Source organism: Leptopilina boulardi, unplaced genomic scaffold, assembly GCF_019393585.1.
Source record: "Leptopilina boulardi isolate dan_hultmark-lab unplaced genomic scaffold, ZJU_Lbou_2.1 LbouV2_144, whole genome shotgun sequence".
Classification (NCBI taxonomy): domain Eukaryota; kingdom Metazoa; phylum Arthropoda; class Insecta; order Hymenoptera; family Figitidae; genus Leptopilina; species Leptopilina boulardi.
The window spans coordinates 1,925,310-1,944,799 of NW_026137690.1; the positions used below are offsets into that span (position 1 = coordinate 1,925,310).

The window sequence follows — 19,490 nt, forward strand, 5'->3', positions numbered from 1 at the left end:
TAAAAAAAAAAAAAAATTCAATAGTGAAAATATTTTTATATTGCTTTATTAAAGTTTTCTTATTATTAAGCATTTTATATAAGCGCGCTTTTTTCGAGAGAGTTGTCGTAGCGCAAGCGCAGTAGCGTTTAGATTTCGGTCGGTAAAGTAAATATCTATTACCAGTAATGCCAAAATAAGATTACAAAAAAAAAAATTTTCACATTTCACACTTCTACCAACTGTGAAATCAGAATTTTAAACTCACGTGATAATTATATATACGTTTTTAATTAGCATTTTTTTTTTTTAATTTGACATTTATAGACAAATGTGTATACTGTATATATGTGTAAATGACGTTCAACGCTTGATCTGACAACCTAGAAAGGAATAACACGCACGAGACACACGCGACGAAATATAAAAAGACATTCGTTGATTTCTTCTTCAAAAGGTATATTTATATAGTAATATATTTTATTTTTTAAAAATTTTTTTTTCTAATAGTAAAAAAAAAAAACCAAATTCGATAATAAAAAATTATTTCTACTAGCAAATTTAAATTATATTCAATTTTTGAAAACTTGAAAAAAGAAAACGAAAATTTAAGGTTAAGTTTTATTTGCTCCTAGCACTTCCTTATACTAATTTCTATATACATATATATATATATAAAATTTCATGGTACGATGACTTGCAAATTTATTTCTAAAATTATAAATACGTTATCTATTCGAAAGTTTGACAAAATTATATTTTTTTTAAAAACGATTAAATTTTTTTACGTATACCTACATATATAGAAAATGAACGAGAATGGTACAAAAATTGTGACGGACAATATGTCAAATGGATTTGGAAAAAATGGTAATTTTAAATTTCTTTATATTATATTTTAATTTAATTATTTTTCGATATATTTTAAATTAATTTGAATTTCATTAGAAAATTTTTTCTTTTATAGAAGCAAAAGAAATTCCAATGACATTGAGTGACGATGGTAAATATATTCTCGTATTTGTTTTTATTTTATTTTATTTTTTTTTTTTTTGGTTATGTACAAATTGGAAATATTTTGATATAATTTTTCTTTACAGAACCGGAGGAAATTGAAATTCCAGTGCCTTGGGGTCAAATAAGTGGTGAGAAAAATATTTTACATATTTAACAATTTTTTTTTTTTTGTTTTTCTTCAATTCTAAGTTTTTTGTAATTTTTTTTTTTTTTGTGTTCTTCCTTTAGTTCTATATTTCTTATTTTTAAAGAAAGGAAAAAAAATATATATTTAAATGTTCATTTTCTATGTATATATATATACTTTGTTTCACATTTTTTTTTTTTATGTCTTCATTTCACGCTCAAAGTTCACGTCACACATGAGAGCACACTTTGTTTTTGTGATGAATTAAAAAGCGTTTTTGTTTCGCAAATAGGAATTATTTTTTCCTTTTTTTTTTTTTTTTTTTTTTTTTTTTTTTTTTTCCAATATTTAATGTGAAGATTTTTTGCAGAGATAAGAATTTTCTATTTTTACAAATATAAAGTAATATGTAAAATACAGGCATCGGATTGTACGACTTTTATCGACTTTTTTTTCACAATTTATTTTGCAAAATTTTTCAATAAAATACGTCTTTTTAGTATCTATAAAATGCAAATCTTCTTTATTTCAATTATTTAATAAAATTTTTAACAAAATTAATTATTTTTAATAATTTTAATGAAATTCTTCACAAATTCAATTATCTTAAACTATTTTTTAAATTAAAATTTTTATGAAATTTAATAATTGTTTATAAGTTAAACAAAAAATTTATGCAAATAAAATTACCGAAAAAATTTTTTTTAATTTAAAATCACAATTATTTGCAAAAATTTCAATTATTTTAAAATAATTTTTATAATAATTCTTCGAAAATTCAATTATTTGAAACCATTTTTTAGTTAAAAACTTTTGGAATTCAATTTTTTTTTTTTATGTGATTTCTAATAACTTCTTTATCAACAGAAATTACTAAAAAAAAAATTTCTTATTCTAATTATTGTCTGAAATTTAAAACAATCTTTTGAAATTCAATTATTTTCAAAAATTTTAATTGAAATTCAATTTTTTTTAAACTTTCAAATCAAAATCAACTAAAATTTAATTGTTTTCCAAAATTTCAATTCAATATCAATTACATTACAATTATTTTTCAAAATTTCAATTCAAAATCCAGTAATCGAAAATTCAATTTTTTGAAAATTTGCTTCAAAAAACGTATACAATGCAGATCTTCTTCAGATTTTCTTTATTTCAATTATTTAACAAAAATTTTAACTAAAATTCTTCACTAAATTAATTATTTTTAATAATTTTTTAATGAAATTCTTCACAAATTCAATTATTTTAAAATATTTTTTAAATTAAAATTTTTATGAAATTTAATAATTGTTTATAATTTTAATAAAAAAAAATAAAAAAAAAAAATTAGTAAATAAAATTACCAAAAAATTTTTTAATTCAAAATCACGGGAACTTTCAATTATTTGCAAAAATTTCAATTATTTTTTAATGATTTTTAGAATAATTCTTCGAAAATTAAATTATTTAAAAGCATTTTTCAATTAAAAACTTTTGGAATTCAATTTTTTTTATGTGATTTCTAATAAATTCTTCATCAACAGAAATCACCAGAAATTTCTCTTATTATAATTATGTCCGAAATTTAATACAAACTTTCAATTTTTTCCAAAATTTAATTCAAAATCAAATAAAATTCAATTATATTCAAAATTTTTAATTCAAAATCAACTAAAAATTTAATTATTTTTGCAAAAATTTCAATTCAAAATCAACTAAAATTCAATTAATGTTCAAAATTTCAATTCAAAATCAACTAAAATTCAATTATTTTCAAAATTGTCAATTCAAAATAAACTATAATTAAATTATTTTTCAAAATTTCAATTTAAAAGCTTCTAAATTTTAATTATTTCTAAAACTTTCCATTTGAAATTTTTATAATTTCAATTATAACTTTCGTGAAATTCAATTATTTTCAAAAATGTCAATAAATTCAATTTAGTTTTCAATATATTTTAATAACAATTTTATCGAAAACTGTTTTTTGTTTAAAAAAAATTCAATAAAAATCAGGTAAAAATTCATTTATTTTCCAAATTTTCAGTAGAAATCACAAAAAAAAATTTTAAATAATTGAATATTTGCCTAAATTTTATTGAAATTTTTTTAAAAACATTTTTCAACAAATTAGAATAAAAATTGTTAAAAATAATTTAATTTTTAATATTTCTATTGAATAATTTGAAAAATTATCCAATTTTTTTTTAATTTTCATTGAGATTTTTTTTCTGAAAAATAAATTTTTGACAAATTATAATTAAAATTTTGAATAATAATTGAATTTTTGATCATTCATTGAATTTTTGGAAAATAATATAGAATTTTTGATAGATTGAATTCAATTATTTTTCAAAAATTTCAATTCAAAATCAACTTAAATTCATTTATTTTCCAAAATTTCCATTCATACTTAACTAAAAATCAATTATTCTTAAAATTTTCAATTCAAAATCAACTAAAATTCAATTAATGTTCAAAATTTCAATTCAAAATCAACTAAAATTCGATTATTTTCAAAATTGTCAATTAAAAATCAACTAAAATTCAATTATTTTGTAAAATTTTTAATTGAAAATTAATTATTTTCAAAAATTACAATTCAAAGTCAATTACATTACAATTATTTTTAAAAATTTTAATTCAAAATCAATTAAAATTGAATTATTTTAAAAAATTTCAATTTAAAAGCTTCTAAGTTTTAATTATTTCTAAAACTTTCCATCTAAAATTTTTTGAAAACACTAAAAAAAAATTTCTTATTCTAATTATTGTCTGAAATTTAAAACAATCTTTTGAAATTCAATTATTTTCAAAAATTTCAACTAAAATTCGATTATTTTCAAAATTGTCAATTAAAAATCAACTTAAATTCAATTATTTTCCAAAATTTCAAGTGAAATTTAATTATTTTCCAAAATTTCAATTAGAAATCAATTACATTACAATTATTTTACAAAATTTCTAAAGTTTTTTTTTTTTTTCTAAATTTCTAAGTTTTAATTATTTCTAAAACTTTCCATTTAAAATTTTTTGAAATTTAAGAATTTCAATTATAACTTCTGAAATTCAATTCTTTTTAATCATTTTTATAATATTCCTCGAAATTAGAACTATCTCAAACCATTTTTCACTTAAAAAGTTTACAAATTTTTTTCTGCAATTTCTAATAAATTTTTTAGTGTAATCATCAAAAACTTTTTAATTACAAATCAATTCAAATTCAATTAATTTGAAAAATCAAAATTTTATATCTTGGAAAATTTAATTAGATTTTAAAAAAATGTTATCTAAAATTATTTGATAAATTTTTTTTAGTTCTGTAAAATTTAATTATTGTCTGAAAATTAACATAAATATTTTAAAATTCAATTAATTCAATTATTATTTAAAATTTTCAATTTTCAAAGCTTCTAAATTCTAAGTATTTCTATAATTTTCTATCTAAAATTTGTTGTAATTTAATAATTTTAATTATAACTCTCCTAAAATTCAATTATATTACAAAATTTCAATAAATATCCCAAAATTTCAATTACTTTTAAAATTTACAATTCGAAATCAATTAAAATTCAATTATTTTCCAAAATTTCATTTGAAATGGAATTATTTTTAAAATTTTTTAGTTAAATTCACCAAAAAATTGAATTCTCTAACATTTTTTTTATGGAAATTAGTAAATTTATTTAAAAAATTCAATTATTTTTCAAAATTTTAATTATAATTGGTCAAAAAGTTCTTCTTAACGAAAAATCTAAATTATAAACAGGCAAAACTTCAATTATTTTACAAATTTTCAACAGAAATCATAAAAATTCAAATTATTTAAAAAAAAAATATTATAATTTGTCGAAAACTTATTTTTTTTCTTTGAAATCAAAATTGAAAATCAGACAAATTGAATTATCTAAAAGAATTTTAAAAATATTAAAAACTATTGAAAATCAATTATTGTATATATATGTTATCTAAAATTATTTAAAAAAATTATTTTTAACTCTGTAATATTTAATTATTGTCTAAAATTGAAGAAAATCTTTTTAAATTCAATTTTTTTCTAAAAAAAAATTTCTACTATTACTCTTTTAAAATATTCAATTAATTTTAGGAATTTTTATAAAAATCTTAAAAAAATTCAATTATCTGAAAAAATTTTGTAATAAAATGCTTTTTAAATTCAATTTTTGTATCTGAAACCATTTTTTGCTTAAAAAGGTTTCAAATTAAAGTATTTTTATCTGCAATTTCTGATAAATTTTTTTTTGTAAAATCATCAAAAATTAAAAATCACTTGCAATTCAATTAATTTGAAAAATCAAAATTGTAAATCTTTGAAAATTCAACCTACATTTTAAAAAATATTATCTAAAAGTATTTGATAAAATTAATTTTAGGTCTGTAAAATTTTAATTATTGTCTGAAAATTAACAATAATCTTTTGAAATTTCAATTATTTCTCAAAATTTCAACTTTAACTCTTCCAAAATTATTGTTATTTAAAAAAAAAATTTTATTTAAAAATCTGTAAAACTTGATTAAGTATTGTTTGAAATTTTTTTTCGACCATCAAAACTAAAAATTATGACAAAATTTTTAATTTAAATAAATTGTTTAAATCAGACTTGGAAAAAATTATAAAAATGTAACTTTAAGAATTTTTTTTTAGAAATTTGTCCTATACTTAAATAAAATTTTGAATATTTGTCTTTTAGTTCGATTATGAAATAGAAATAAATTTTCTTAATAATATTCATTAGAGAATTATTCTCATTACAGAATTAATAAAATGAATTTAATGATTTAAAGTAAAATATTTCATTAACCAATTAAATTTTGTTAAAAAAAATAAAAAAATCGTCTTTTTCGACTTTTTTTTTTTGGGAATATAAATCGACTTTTTTTTGTGCCTTAAAGTCGATCCGAGGCCTGTAAACCATATTTTAATAGAAAAAAAAAAAAAAGTAGAAAAGACTTTTCAAAATTTTCCGCGCTAAATATTTTCAGAGAAAGAGAATTTTAAAAGAAAAAAAAAATGTGCACTTGGAAAGAAATAAAGAAATAGTATATAATTTTTCTCGATTAAAATAAATAAAAATTCAGGTAAACGATGGGGACCAAAAGAAAAGCAGCCAATTTTGGTAATTCATGGTTGGCAGGATAATGCAGGATCATTTGATCCTCTCATTCAATTATTCCCAGCTGATACTGCAATTTTAAGTATCGATCTTCCTGGACATGGTCTTTCCTCACATCTTCCAAACGGACAATTTTACTATATTATGTGGGACGGTCTTGTGTATCTTCGTAGAATTGTTAAATACTTCAAATGGAACAAGGTTAGCAAAAGCGAGAAAATCGTTATCAAAAAGAAAAAAAAACAAAACAAAAAAGAAAAATTTTATAAAAGAAACAGAACTTGCTTCAAAAACGGAAAAATTTAGTGAAGAGGAAATTTTTTTTTCAATTTTAGCTCTTTATAAAAAAAAAAGAACCAAAAATATTTTTATAATTAAATTTATAAATAATCAATATAATTAAATTTAATAATTTATAAATAATAAATATAGATAATTAAATTATAAATAAATTTTTTAATTAAAATTATTGTTAACTAATTATTAATTCTTAATTAAGAATTAATTTATTATTAAATAAATGAATATAAAAGTTGGGTTCGTAAATAATTTCGAATTTTTGTCCAATAGTAATGTTTTTTTTTATAAATAATAATTAATCCTAATAATAAATATTAATAATAATTAATAATAATTAATAATAATAATAATAATAATAATAATAATAATAATAATAATTACTAAAAAAAATAATTCACAAAAAATTAGCATGAATATATTAATATATTAATATTCGATACTAATTAACATTATATTAATTAATAGATAATGGCAAAAAATAATAATCATCTTTAGAATGATTTATAAAAATCGGTTATACTATCAAATATTAATATCTAAAGAATTTTTTTTTTTTCTTTCGTTATTATCTCTCTATAAAATTCGCTTTCGCTGCTACTTTGTTTCATTTTATTTGCACTTTATCGACTTCATGTGCACTTTATTATTTATTTTAATTATGTTTTATTTGTTTGGAAAAAAAATTGAAATTTTTTCCCTTTATTTGCTTTAAATGTTTTGTTTTTATGTGCATTTTTTTTTTTTTTTTTTTTTTCTTATTTCTGTTTCTGTTCTTTTTTTTCCACTATTAATTTTTGTATTATAAACGTTTTTGCGTCTAATATTTAAAAAAAAAAAAATCAACCCATTTACTATTTTTTCTTCTATTATTTTTCAGGAAATTTCATTTTTCAATTTATGAGAAATTTCTATTAACGAAAAATTGAATTTAATATTTTGAAGAAAAAACAAAATTCGAATTACAAACTGATAGAAATTTTTTTTTTAATGAAATTTAGAAGTGAAAAAATGTTTGATTTTATTTTAAAATTTGTTTTTTTGATTTTTTTGTTTCGAGAAATAACTGTTTTCTTAACTAACTTGTTTAATTTTAAATATTATAAATATTTTAAGTATTTTGAATATTTTGAATATTTTTGAATATTTTGAATATTTTTGAATACTTTTGAATATTTTTGAATATTATAAAAATAAAAATTTACAATTAAATTTTCAAATATCGAACTTTCTTTTTACAAATTTTTAACAATAAATATTTTATTTCCTTTAACAATTGTTATTAGATAATAAAAATAAATTTTCAATAATTTCTTAATAAAAAATAATTACCTTGGAATTTATCAAGAATATTTAATAATATTTCAAAATATTAAACTGAGGACAAATTTTCAAGAATTTCAAAAATTTTTAGATAAAAAAATTAACATAAATATTTTGAAATTCAATTAAATTAATTATTTTTAAAAATTTTCAATTTAAAAGCTTCTAAATTCTAATTATTTCTATAATTTTTTATCTAAAATTTGTTGTAATTTAATAATTTTAATTATAACTCTCCTAAAATTCAATTATATTACAAAATTTCAATAAATATCCCAAAAATTCAATTACTTTCAAAATTTTCAATTCAAAATCAATTAAAATTCAATTATTTTCTAAAATTTCATTTGAAATTCAATTATTTTAAAAAATTTTAGTTAAATTCAACAAAAAATTGAGTTCTCTAACATTTTTTATGGAAATTAGTAAATAATTTATTTAAAAAATTCAATTATGAATATTTTGAATATTTTAAATATTTTGAATATTTTGAATATTTTGAATATTTTGAATCTTTTGAATATTTTTGAATATTTTAAATATTATAAATATAAAAATTTACAGTTAAATTTTCAAATATCGAACTTTTTTTACAAATTTTTAACAATAAATATTTTATTTGCTTTAACAATTGTTATTAGGTAATAAAAATAAATTTTTAATAATTTAATAATTTCTTAATAAAAAATAATTGACTTGGAATTTATCAAGAAAATTAAATATTTCAAATTATTAAACTGAGGACAAATTTTCAAGAATTTCAAAAATTTTTAGATAAAAAATAATATGAAAGTTAGTTTTTTAAAAAAAAAGTCCGATTTTTGCAAAAATTTATGAATTCTAAATTTTATCTAAAATTGAAATTAAAAATGGTTAATAAAAATTTCCCGTCACTTTTTAAAAAAATAAGAGAAAATATTTTATGAAAAAAATAGAAGAATTTTTATCTAAAAATATTTTAATCAATTGAATTTCAAAAAGAAATTGATTAAAAAAAAAAAAATTATTTCAATTGAAACGGATTGTTTCAATTTTTTTGAAAAATATTTTAATGAATTGAATTTCAAAAGAAATTGATAAAAAAAAAATTATTTCAATTGAAACGGATTGTTTCAATTTTTTTTTGAAAATAATAATTTGCAAATAGTTTTAGTTAAAAAAAAAAAAAATTAATAAATAGTTTAACAAATTTTTTAACTAAAATTCTTCGCTAAATGAGAATTATTATTTTCAATATATAATTGAAATAAAATTCTTTGAAAAATTTTTAACAAATTTTTTTAATTTCCAAAAAAATGTTCGCAGTGAATTTAGAGGTAAAGAAAAATTGACCCTTTAAAAAAAGAAAGAAAGAAAGAAGATAAAAAAAATTGTCTATCGCTTATTTTTTGCTATAAATTGAAAATGAAAGAAAGAAAGTGAGAGAACAATTTGAAATTTAAATAATATAAATAAATTGCTTATCTGCAGGCAAATGGTGGGGTTCAAAGGGAATCCAACCGATTGTGGCGTTACATGGGAGGCAAGATAATGCAGGAAGCTTCGATAAATTAATGTCACTATTGCCTAAAAATATTTCTGTATTGTGTTTGGATTTACCTGGTCATGGGCTTTCGTCCCATTATCCAAGGGGACAGTCTTATTTCGTTCATTGGGACGGTATCGTCTTGCTTCGTCGAATTGTTCATTACTATAAATGGAATAAGGTTAGCGAATCAAAGAAACCAAAAAAAAAAAAAAAAAATGGGAAATTAACAATAATTTATATCGTTTAATTAAAATTTACCACAAAAAATTTAATCCACAAATTTTCTGTTTTTGTAGCAAGTGTCTGTTTGCTACTGAATTAAAATAAAAAAAGAAACGAGCTATTTAAAAATGCATGATGGCTTCATTTGTAAATGTTATCGTAACAATGCATTGTTTGCATAATTCTTAAACTGAGACACTATTAATAAGCTTTTTTTTTTATTTCACGCTTCTCACGATTGATTACATGGAAGATTTTTTTTTTCGTATTTTCATTGCCTTTTTTTTTTATTTCTTTCAAAGAAACCGATTTTTTTCACTTAACAGGCCTTCACAGTATTTCCCCAATTTCCCTATTTTTTTTCTATTTTCAAAAATTCTCTATTTTTATGAATATTTCCTCTATTTTTTTTTTTACTCATTTTCCTTAATTTACGTTGAAACTCGAATAATGGGATATTTCATAAAAATTCAAAAATTGAACGATAAAATTACAAGCCTTGTATTACACAACTTTTACCGAATTTATTTAAAAAAAAATTTTTAACAAAAATTCTTTTCTAAATTAATTTTTTTTTTTTTTTGAATAATTTAAATGAATTTTAATGAAATTCTTTAGGAATTAAATTATCTTCAACTATTTTTCAATTAAATTTTTTTTTTTTTTTATAAAATTCAATTATTTTCAAAATTAAAACAAAAAAACAGCAAATAAAGTATCAAAAAATTTTTAATTAAAATCACTAAAAAATTCAAATATTTTCAAAAATTTCTGTTTAATTAACAAATAAACAAACTCTTCAAAAATTGAATTATTTTTTAATAATTTTTAAATTCCTTTAAAAATTCAATTATTTAAAAAAGTTTCAAACAACAAAAATTGAATTTGTTAGAAATTAAAAAAAAAACAACTACAGCAGTTTAAAATTGCAGAAAATTTATTTTAAATTTAAAATCTTGTGCAATTTAATTATTAAAAAAAAAAATTTTAATTTAAAAATCTGTAAAACTATTGTCCGACCATTTTTTTTTTTTTTTTTGACAAATTAAAAAGTAAAAAGTATGGCAAAATTTTAAATTGATTAAATTCTTCAAAAAAAAATTTTTAAAAATGGAACTAAGAATTTATTTTAGAAATTTCGCTTATTTAATTGAAATTTTGAAAATTTGTTCCAAATAAATTTTTTTTATTTATATTCTTATAGGATTATTCTTATTAAGAAATTAATAAAATGATTTTAATGTCTAATAATATTAGTTATTTAAAGTAAAATATTTATTAATTAATTATTAAATTTAATTAAAATAAAAAAAAAAAAATTACTTTTACTATTTTAATTTTTAATGTAAATCGACTTTTTTGTGCCTTAAAGTCGATCCAAGGCCTGAAAGAATGATTAAAAATAACTAGAATTATTTGCAAAATTAATTTTGAAAAACTTAAATATATCTGTTCCAAATTCGATTAATTCCAAAATTTTTATCTAAAATTTATCGCTAAATTAATTATTTCAATCATTTTAATTCAATTTTTCAAAAATTAAAATTTTTATTATTAAAAATTCTTTAAAATTCAATTACTGTTCAAACTTTTTGATCAATTTTCATCAATTCAAATTTACAATTTCAATTAATAAATTAATTTTTTTTTTCAATAATATTTTAATTAAATTTTAGTTGATTTTGAATTGAAAATTTTTGAAAATAATTGAATTTTAGTTGATTTTAAATTGAATATTTTGAAAATAATTAATTTTCAATTGAAATTTTTGCAAATAATTGAATTAATTGATTTTGAATTGAAATTTTTGGAAAATAATTGAATTTTAATTGATTTTGAATTTGAAATTTTGGTAATTAATTTAATTTTAGTTGATTTTTGAATTAAAATTTTTAAAATAATTGAATTGAATCCCCCCTTTTTTTTTTTTTTAATTTTTATGCTGTGAAGCCTGGATCTTATTTTCAGAAATTATTTCAAAAGATATTTTTTGTCATTACAAGATTTTATTAATTTTTTTTTTCTAGGCGGAAAATTATTCTGTAGGAAAAATTTTGTAACGAAAAAAAACTGTTTTCTTTCGAGAGAATTTTTTTTTTCTGAAAAAAAGAAAAATTCTTTGGGTATTATTTTTCTTGGGGAAAAAAAAGAATAATTCTTTGGGTATTATTTTTCTTGGGGAAAAAAAAGAATAATTCTTTGGGTATTATTTTTCTTGGGGGGGAAAAAAAAGAATAATTCTTTGGGTATTATTTTTCTTGGGGGGAAAAAAGGAATAATTCTTTCGGAATTAGAAAAGAATAAAATTTTGGGAATTTTTATAAAAGAATATGGATTTTTTTTTATAAAATACAAAAAAAAAAACAAAGGAGACAAAAATATGAAATTTGATTTTATTTCTCTATTTTTGATTAGGTGAAACTATTGGGTCACTCATTGGGAGGAGCAATATCGTTTTTGTATGCGGCTTCCTATCCGGATGAAGTTGAATTTGTGATAAGTCTCGATATTGCAAGTCCAAGTGTTCGGGATATTACAAAATCAGTTGATATCACGGGAACTTATATTGACAGATTTTTGAAATATGAAAATTTAACACTCGACTCAGTACCATGTTATACTTATAAGGAAATGATTGACATTGTCGAGGATGCATACAATGGCGATATTACAAGAGAGAGTGCCGAAATTTTAATGAAACGAGGAATGCAACCGGCAACTACTTCAAATCAGTATTATTTTCGACGCGATCCACGATTAAAGGTAAGAAAAAAAAGCAAAAAACTTATTTTCCATACAGGTTTAATTATTTCTAATTTCTTTGCAAATATTTTAATTTTTTCTACCATTTTTTAATAAAATTTTTTAATAAAATAAATACCCGTGTGGAAAAAGCCACGATCTTGCCCTCAAGAGTTCGGGGCCCCCGGCGGGGGCCCATGAGGGCTGATCCATATGGCGAATCCATGAGGGGCACCGTAGGGGCCCCGCATGGATCGCCCTCATGATCGATTAGCAAAATTTTCTAAGTCCAAAAATCAAATATTTTTTTATCACCAAAAAATTAATGTTTATAATGATTCACAACAATGAAAAACGCGTTTTTAATTAAAATATATTTTCACTTTTTTTGAAAATAACACTCACACTTATGGCGAATCCATGAGGGGCACCGTAGGGGCCCCGCATGGATCGCCCTCATGATCGATTAGCAAAATTTTCTAAGTCCAAAATTCAAATATTTTTTTATCACCAAAAAATTAATGTTTATAATGATTCAGAACCACGAAAAACGCGTTTTTAATAAAAATATATTTACACTTTTTTGAAAATAACACTCACACTTATGGCAAAATAGATGAGGGCCACCGTAGGGGCCCGCATGGATCGCCCTCATGATCGATTAGCAAAATTTTCTAAGTCCAAAAATCAAATATTTTTTTATCAACAAAAAATGAATGTTTCCAATGATTCAAAACAACGAAAAACGCGTTTTTAATAAAAATATATTTACACTTTTTTGAAAATTCGCCTGAGATGATTCATGATAATAATCATAAAGCATATAATTAATTATATTTTATAAATTGCATTTGATTGGAAAATATAATTTAATATCTTAACTTTAACTAAATGATGTTAAGCACTTTTCTTTGTTAGGTATTTTTCAAGTTTAAATAGCATCAAGAAGTTAGCATTCGTTTTGAAGTAGCGTGCGTAGCGTAGTTGGTAAAGCGTTAGACTCATAGTCCGTAGGTCGTAGGTTCGATTCCCCCCATGCGTTAGATTTATTTATTTCTCAGGTTTGCGTTTAATCATTAATTCTATGTATGAATTAATTGAAAAATGAAAATATCGGTTAATAGTATGCATAAATTACATATTTTTTAATTTTTTAATTAATTAATTTATTATTACTTTTAATTATATCCGACAGTTAATTAATTAGAACGTTAATTAATAAATTCAATTTGAGTAAGAATTTAATTTAAAATTGAATAATTATTAAATAAATATGTTATTTATTCATAACTTAAGCTTATTTATTATTAATTAACTTTTATTATTAATATTATTGATTAAAAAACATTATGGCAAACTTGAGGGCAAACGTGAGGGCCCATAAGGGCGCTCTCATGGATCGCCCATGCGGGCGCCCTCATCGATGAGCATGTCGTTTCCATGAGGGGCCCCTATGGATCATCCATATGCGGCCCTCATGGCATGAGGGCGATCCATAAGGGCCCCCGCTGGGCGCCCACATCACTTTTCCACACGGGTATTGTTAATTTTTAAACAATTATTAAATTTTACAGAACTAAAAATAATTTATCAAACAATTTTTGGAAAACCTTTTTTTAAATTTAATTGAATTTTCAATGATTTAAAATTGAGATTTTTGAAATTAATTGAAACTTTAAGTGTTTTGTAATTAAAATTTTAGATGATTTTACTAAAAATTTATTAGAAAATGCGGACAAAATACAATAATTTGAAAATCATTTTTAATTGAAAAATGGTTTTATAGGCCTCGGATCGACTTAAAGGCATAAAAAAAGTCGTTTTAGTCGATTTATATTCTAAAAAAAAGTCGAAAAAGTCGATTTTTTTTATTTTAACAAAAACATTTTACAGATTTTTAAATAATTTTTTTTTTTTTAATAATAATACTTTTGGAAGGGTTTTAAAGTTGAAATTTTTAGAAATAATTAAATTTCAAATGGATTTTTGGAAAATAATTGAATTTTAATTGATTTTGAATTGAAAATTTTGAAAGTAATTGAATTTTTAAGATATTTATTGAAATTTTGTAATATAATTGAATTTTAGGAGAGTTATAATTAAAATTATTAAATTACAACAAATTTTAGATAATAAATTATAGAAATAATTAGAATTTAGAAGCTTTTAAATTGGAATTTTTGAAAATGATTTAATTAATTAAATTTCAAAATATTTATGTTAATTTTCAGACAATAATTAAATTTTACAGAATTAAAAATAATTTATCAAATAATTTTAGATAACATTTTTTAAATGTAATTAAATTTTCAAAGATTTACAATTGAGATTTTTGAAATTAATTGAACTTCAAGTGATTTTTAATTAAATTTTTTTTTTTTTTTGTCAACTAAAAATGTATTAGAAACTGCAGACAAAAATAATATAATTTAAAAACCATTTTTAATTGAAAAATGGTTTCAGATAGTTGAATTTTCAAAGAATATTATAAAAATAGTTAAAAATAATTGAATTTCCTTACAGTTATAATTGAAATAGTTAAATTTCAAAAAATTTTAGAAATAATTAAATTTTAGAAGCTTTTAAATTCAAATTTTTGAAAATAATTGAATTATAATTGAAATTTTTGATAATAATTCAATTTTAGTTGATTTTTGATTGAAAATTTTCATAATAAATAATTTTAAGTTGAAATTTTTGAGAATAATTGAATTTTAGTTGATTTTTAATTGAAAATTTTGAAAATAATTGAATTTTCTTTGATGTTGAATAGAAATTTTGGGAAATAATTGAATTTTAATTGAAATTTTGATTAAAAATTTTGATAATAATTAATTTTGAAATGAAATTTTGGATAATTATTGAATTTTAATTGATTTTGAATTGAAATTTTGGGTAATAATTGAATTTTATTTGATTTTAAATTGAAAATTTGGAAAATAATTGAATTTTAAAAGATTTTGAATTAAAATTTTGGAAAGTAATTGAATTTCAATTAAAATGTTGGATAATAATTTAATTTTAGTTGATTTTTTATTGAAAATTTTGATAATAATTGAATTTTTGTTAATTTTAAATTGAAAATTTTAGAAATAAATGAATTTTAATTGAAATTTTGAAGAATAATTCAATTTTAGTTGATTCTGATTTAAAAATTTTAATTTTAATTGGTTTTGCATAGAAATTTTACAAAGAATTGAATTTCAGTCGATTGTGATTTGAAATATTGGAAAGTAATTAAAGTTTAGTTGATTTTGAATTAAAATTTTTGAAAAACAATGCATTTTAGTTGATTTTGAATTGAAAATAATTGAATTTCAATTGAAATTTTGGAAAATAATTGAATTTTATTTGATTTTAAATTGAAAATTTGGAAAATAATTGAATTTTAAAAGATTTTGAATTAAAATTTTGAAAAATAATTGAATTTCAATTGAAATGTTGGATAATATTTTAATTTTAGTTGATTTTTTATTGAAAATTTTGATAATAATTGAATTTTGAATGTAAATTTTGGATAATAATTGAATTTTAGCTGATTTTTAATTGAAATTTTTGAAAATAATTCAATTTTATTTGATTTTGAATTGATTTATGATTTTGAATTAAAAATTTTTGGTAATTTTATTTGATATTTTTTTAAAATTATAAATAATTTTTAAATTTTATAAAAATTTTAATTGAAAAATAATTTGAAATAATTGAATTTGTGATGAATTTCATTAAAATTATTAAAAATAATAAATTTAGTGAAGAATTTTAGTTAAAAATTTATTAAATAATTAAAATAAAGAAGATCTGAAGAAGATCTGCATTTTATACTAAAAAAAAATATATTTTATTTAAAAAACTTTTTTAAAAATGTAAAAAAAAGTCGAAATAGTCGCATTTTATTAAAATAAGTCAAATAAAATCGTATTTTTGAAAAAAAAGTCGGAAATAGTCGAAAAAGTCGTATAATCCGAGGCCTGGTTTCAGATAGTTGAATTTTCAAAGAATATTATTAAAATAGTTAAAAATAATTGAATTTCCTTAGAGTTATAACTGAAATTATTAAATTTCAAAAAAAAAAATTTTTCGATGGAAAATTTTAGAAATAATTAAATTTTAGATGCTTTTAAATTCAAATTATTGAAAATTCAATTAATTTTGAATTCAAATTTTTGAGAATAATGAAATTTAATTTTTATTTTAAATTTGGAAAATAATTGAATTTCAGTTGATTTTGAATTGAAAATTTTGGGAAATAATTGAATTTTAATTGAAATTTTAGATAATAATTTAATTTAAGTTCATTTTTGATTGAAAATTTAGATAATTAATTTTAAATAGAAATTTTAAAAAATAATTGAATTTTATTTTATTTTAAATTGAAAACTTATGGTAAATAATTAAATTTTAAATTGAAAATTTTTGATAATTATTGAATTTTTAATTGATTTTGAATTAAAATTTCGGGTAATAATTGAATTTTAGTTTATTTTGAATTGAAATTTTTAAAAAATAATTCAATTTTATTGTGATATTTTTTTTTAAATTATAAACAATTGTTAAATTTCATAAAAATTTTAATTGAAAAATAATTTTGATATAATTGAATTTGTGATGTATTTCATTAAAATTATTAAAAATAATTAATTTAGTGAAGAATCATTTTAGTTGAAAATTTGTTAAATAATTGAATTAAAGAAGATCTGAAGAAGATCTACATTTTATACTAAAAAAATGTATTTTATTTACATTTTTTTTCAAATGTAAAAAAAAGTGTCGCATTTTATTAAAATAAGTCGATAAAAGTCGTATTTTTGAAAAAAGTCGGAAAAAGTCGTATAATCCGAGGCCTGTAAACATATAATTTTCATTATTATCATTTAATATGTAATAATATTCTAATAAATTAAATTATTATTGATAATATTAATCTTTAATTTCTTTATAACATACAATTAAAAACTCAATTTGGCGTGTTTAATTTTGATAGTATGAAATAAAATGTTTTATTTTCTTTTCTAGGTTTCACTTTTGGGAATGCTGTCATTGGATCTTGTTTTGGCGTTTGCAAAAAAAATTAAATGCGCCTATCTCAATATTCGTGCAGTTCCAGGAATGAAATTTGATCAACCAGAATCTTATCATCGTGTTTTAGATGAAATAAAACTCACTGCAAGTAAATTTGAATATCGAGAAGTTGAAGGCACACATCATGTTCATTTAAATAATCCCGAGCGAATTGCACCAATTATCATTGAATTTTTGGGACTATAACCATAATTTTTTTGTTTCTTTTTTTTCAAATTTTTAGTCGAATTGTTAAACAAACAACAAATTTAAACAAAATCAAGTTTTGAAATTTTAGCCGAATTGTAAACAATTATTACAGAATCAAAAAAAAAAAAAAAATTAGTCAAACATTTTAGAAATGTGAACCTTACTGAAAATTGAAATTTAATTTTTATTTAATTTAATTCGATTTAAATTAATATTAAATTTAATTTAGAATTAAATTATTTTGTTTTAAAGTAATATTAAATTCAATTTAGATTAAATAATTTCGATTTCAATTAATTGATTACAATTTAAAATTAATTAATTATTTTTTTCAGAATAGTAAAAGTAATGAATTTTTTTGAAAATTAAATAAAGTATCTAATTTAATTTTTGAATTTCTAAATTAACAAATGGGACATTTAGTTAGTTAATTATTAATTTAAATTATTCAATTGTTAAAGAAATTTCTAAATTACTGAATTTACAACAATATTTATATTTATATAAATTATATAAATTATTTTTAATTATATGAAATAAATTTAATTTAATTCAATGATTTAAATTAATAATTATCAAGACGAATGTGCAATAGTTTAAAAAAAAAGTTAATTTAAAATAATAGCATAGGAAATTCTTATTAATTAGCAACTTGTAAGTATTTATTATTAAAATAATATTATAATTTATGTTATTGAGAAATATGTGAACAAAAAGAAAATTCCAAAAACTTTGTAAATTATTTAAGAATATTTTTCAAGGTGGTAAAAAATAGAGCGACTTCAAATTCAACAACAGTTTGTTCATTTACGAAAGATTTTCTTTTTATTTTATTTTATTTATTTATTTATTTATTTAAAAACAGGGTTGCCACGCTACATGTAAAAAAATTCAAGAAAATTATGTTTTTAAGTAATTTTTTTTACAACAACTTCAATGCGATTATCAAATAAAATGGTTTAAAAAAAAATAATTTTATCACTTTTTTTTATTTTTATTTTCCGTAAAAAAAAATTGCAAAACTTTTTTGAAATCTATTTGAAAATGAAAATTTTAATTTAAAATCTGAAAATCAATTATTATTAAAAATTTTATATCAAACTCTTCTAAAATTAAATATTTTTTTTTTCTAAAATTTTCTTCGCTAAATTTTATTATTTCTAACCTTTTTTTTATTAAAATTTTCTGAAAATTTTTTTTAATCCAATATCTTCTGAATTTTGTAAAAAATCTTCCTCAATTCAAATTTACCAAAATTCATTTTGTATATCACCTGAAATTTTAATTTTTTCCGAAAAACTTAAATTATATATTTCTTTCAAATTCGATTAATTCCAAAATTTGTATTTAAAATTCTTCGCTAAATTAATTATTTGATTTTAATTCAATTTTTCAAAAATTTTTTTTATTAAAAATTTCTTTAAAATTCAATTACTGTTTAAAAGTCAATAATTTTCAGCAATTCAAATTTACAACAATTTCAATTGAATTAATTTTTTTTTTCCTTTATATTTTAATTAAGTTCTTGGAAAAATGTAATTATTTAAAACATTTGCCAAAAATTTTGAATTCAAATAATTTGTTCAATGAGTTGGAATTTTTTTTTCTTTTAACTTTAAATTTACTATTTTTCAAATTTCTGTCCTAATGAATTGAAATCTTGAAAATTTGTCAATTAATTTAATTCTGATGATTAAAAAAAAAAAAAAAAAAGTTGATGGAAATTTTTCTGTGAAACATTTTTATTATAGAATTAGAAAAAAAATTTATTTAATTACTAATTATTAATGTTAATATAATTAAATATTTATTAACTAATAAAAATTAATTAAAATTAAAAAAATATCGCCTTCGATTTTTGTTGTACCGA

General features: G+C 18.7%; 1 protein-coding gene across 3 annotated transcripts; it reads left to right on the forward strand.

Moving 5' to 3' along the window:
* The first annotated feature begins 211 nt into the window (after nt 1-211).
* LOC127291586 (probable serine hydrolase) lies at nt 212-18,593 on the forward strand. Of its 3 annotated transcripts, none has more exons than XM_051320783.1 (7): nt 212-436; nt 786-849; nt 947-982; nt 1,080-1,124; nt 9,331-9,566; nt 12,026-12,373; nt 17,366-18,593. In XM_051320783.1, the coding sequence occupies exons 2-7, from the start codon at nt 789-791 to the stop codon at nt 17,615-17,617; spliced, it is 978 nt and encodes a 325-aa protein (XP_051176740.1). In that variant the 5' UTR covers nt 212-436; nt 786-788; the 3' UTR covers nt 17,618-18,593. The 3 variants fall into 3 exon arrangements, with proteins under 3 accessions (XP_051176740.1, XP_051176739.1, XP_051176741.1); XM_051320782.1 differs by lacking the exon at nt 9,331-9,566 and adding an exon at nt 6,206-6,441 and having other exon boundaries at nt 213-436; XM_051320784.1 differs by lacking the exons at nt 212-436; nt 786-849; nt 947-982; nt 1,080-1,124 and adding an exon at nt 6,299-6,441.
* Nucleotides 18,594-19,490: the final 897 nt, after the last annotated feature.

Coding starts and splice junctions, on each gene's coding strand:
- LOC127291586 (XM_051320783.1), top strand. CDS start 789: ATGAACGAGAATGGTACAAAAATTGTGACGGACAATATGTCAAATGGA. Junction 1,125..9,330: donor GCCTTGGGGTCAAATAAGTG/GTGAGAAAAATA, acceptor GCTTATCTGCAG/GCAAATGGTGGGGTTCAAAG. Junction 9,567..12,025: donor ATTACTATAAATGGAATAAG/GTTAGCGAATCA, acceptor ATTTTTGATTAG/GTGAAACTATTGGGTCACTC.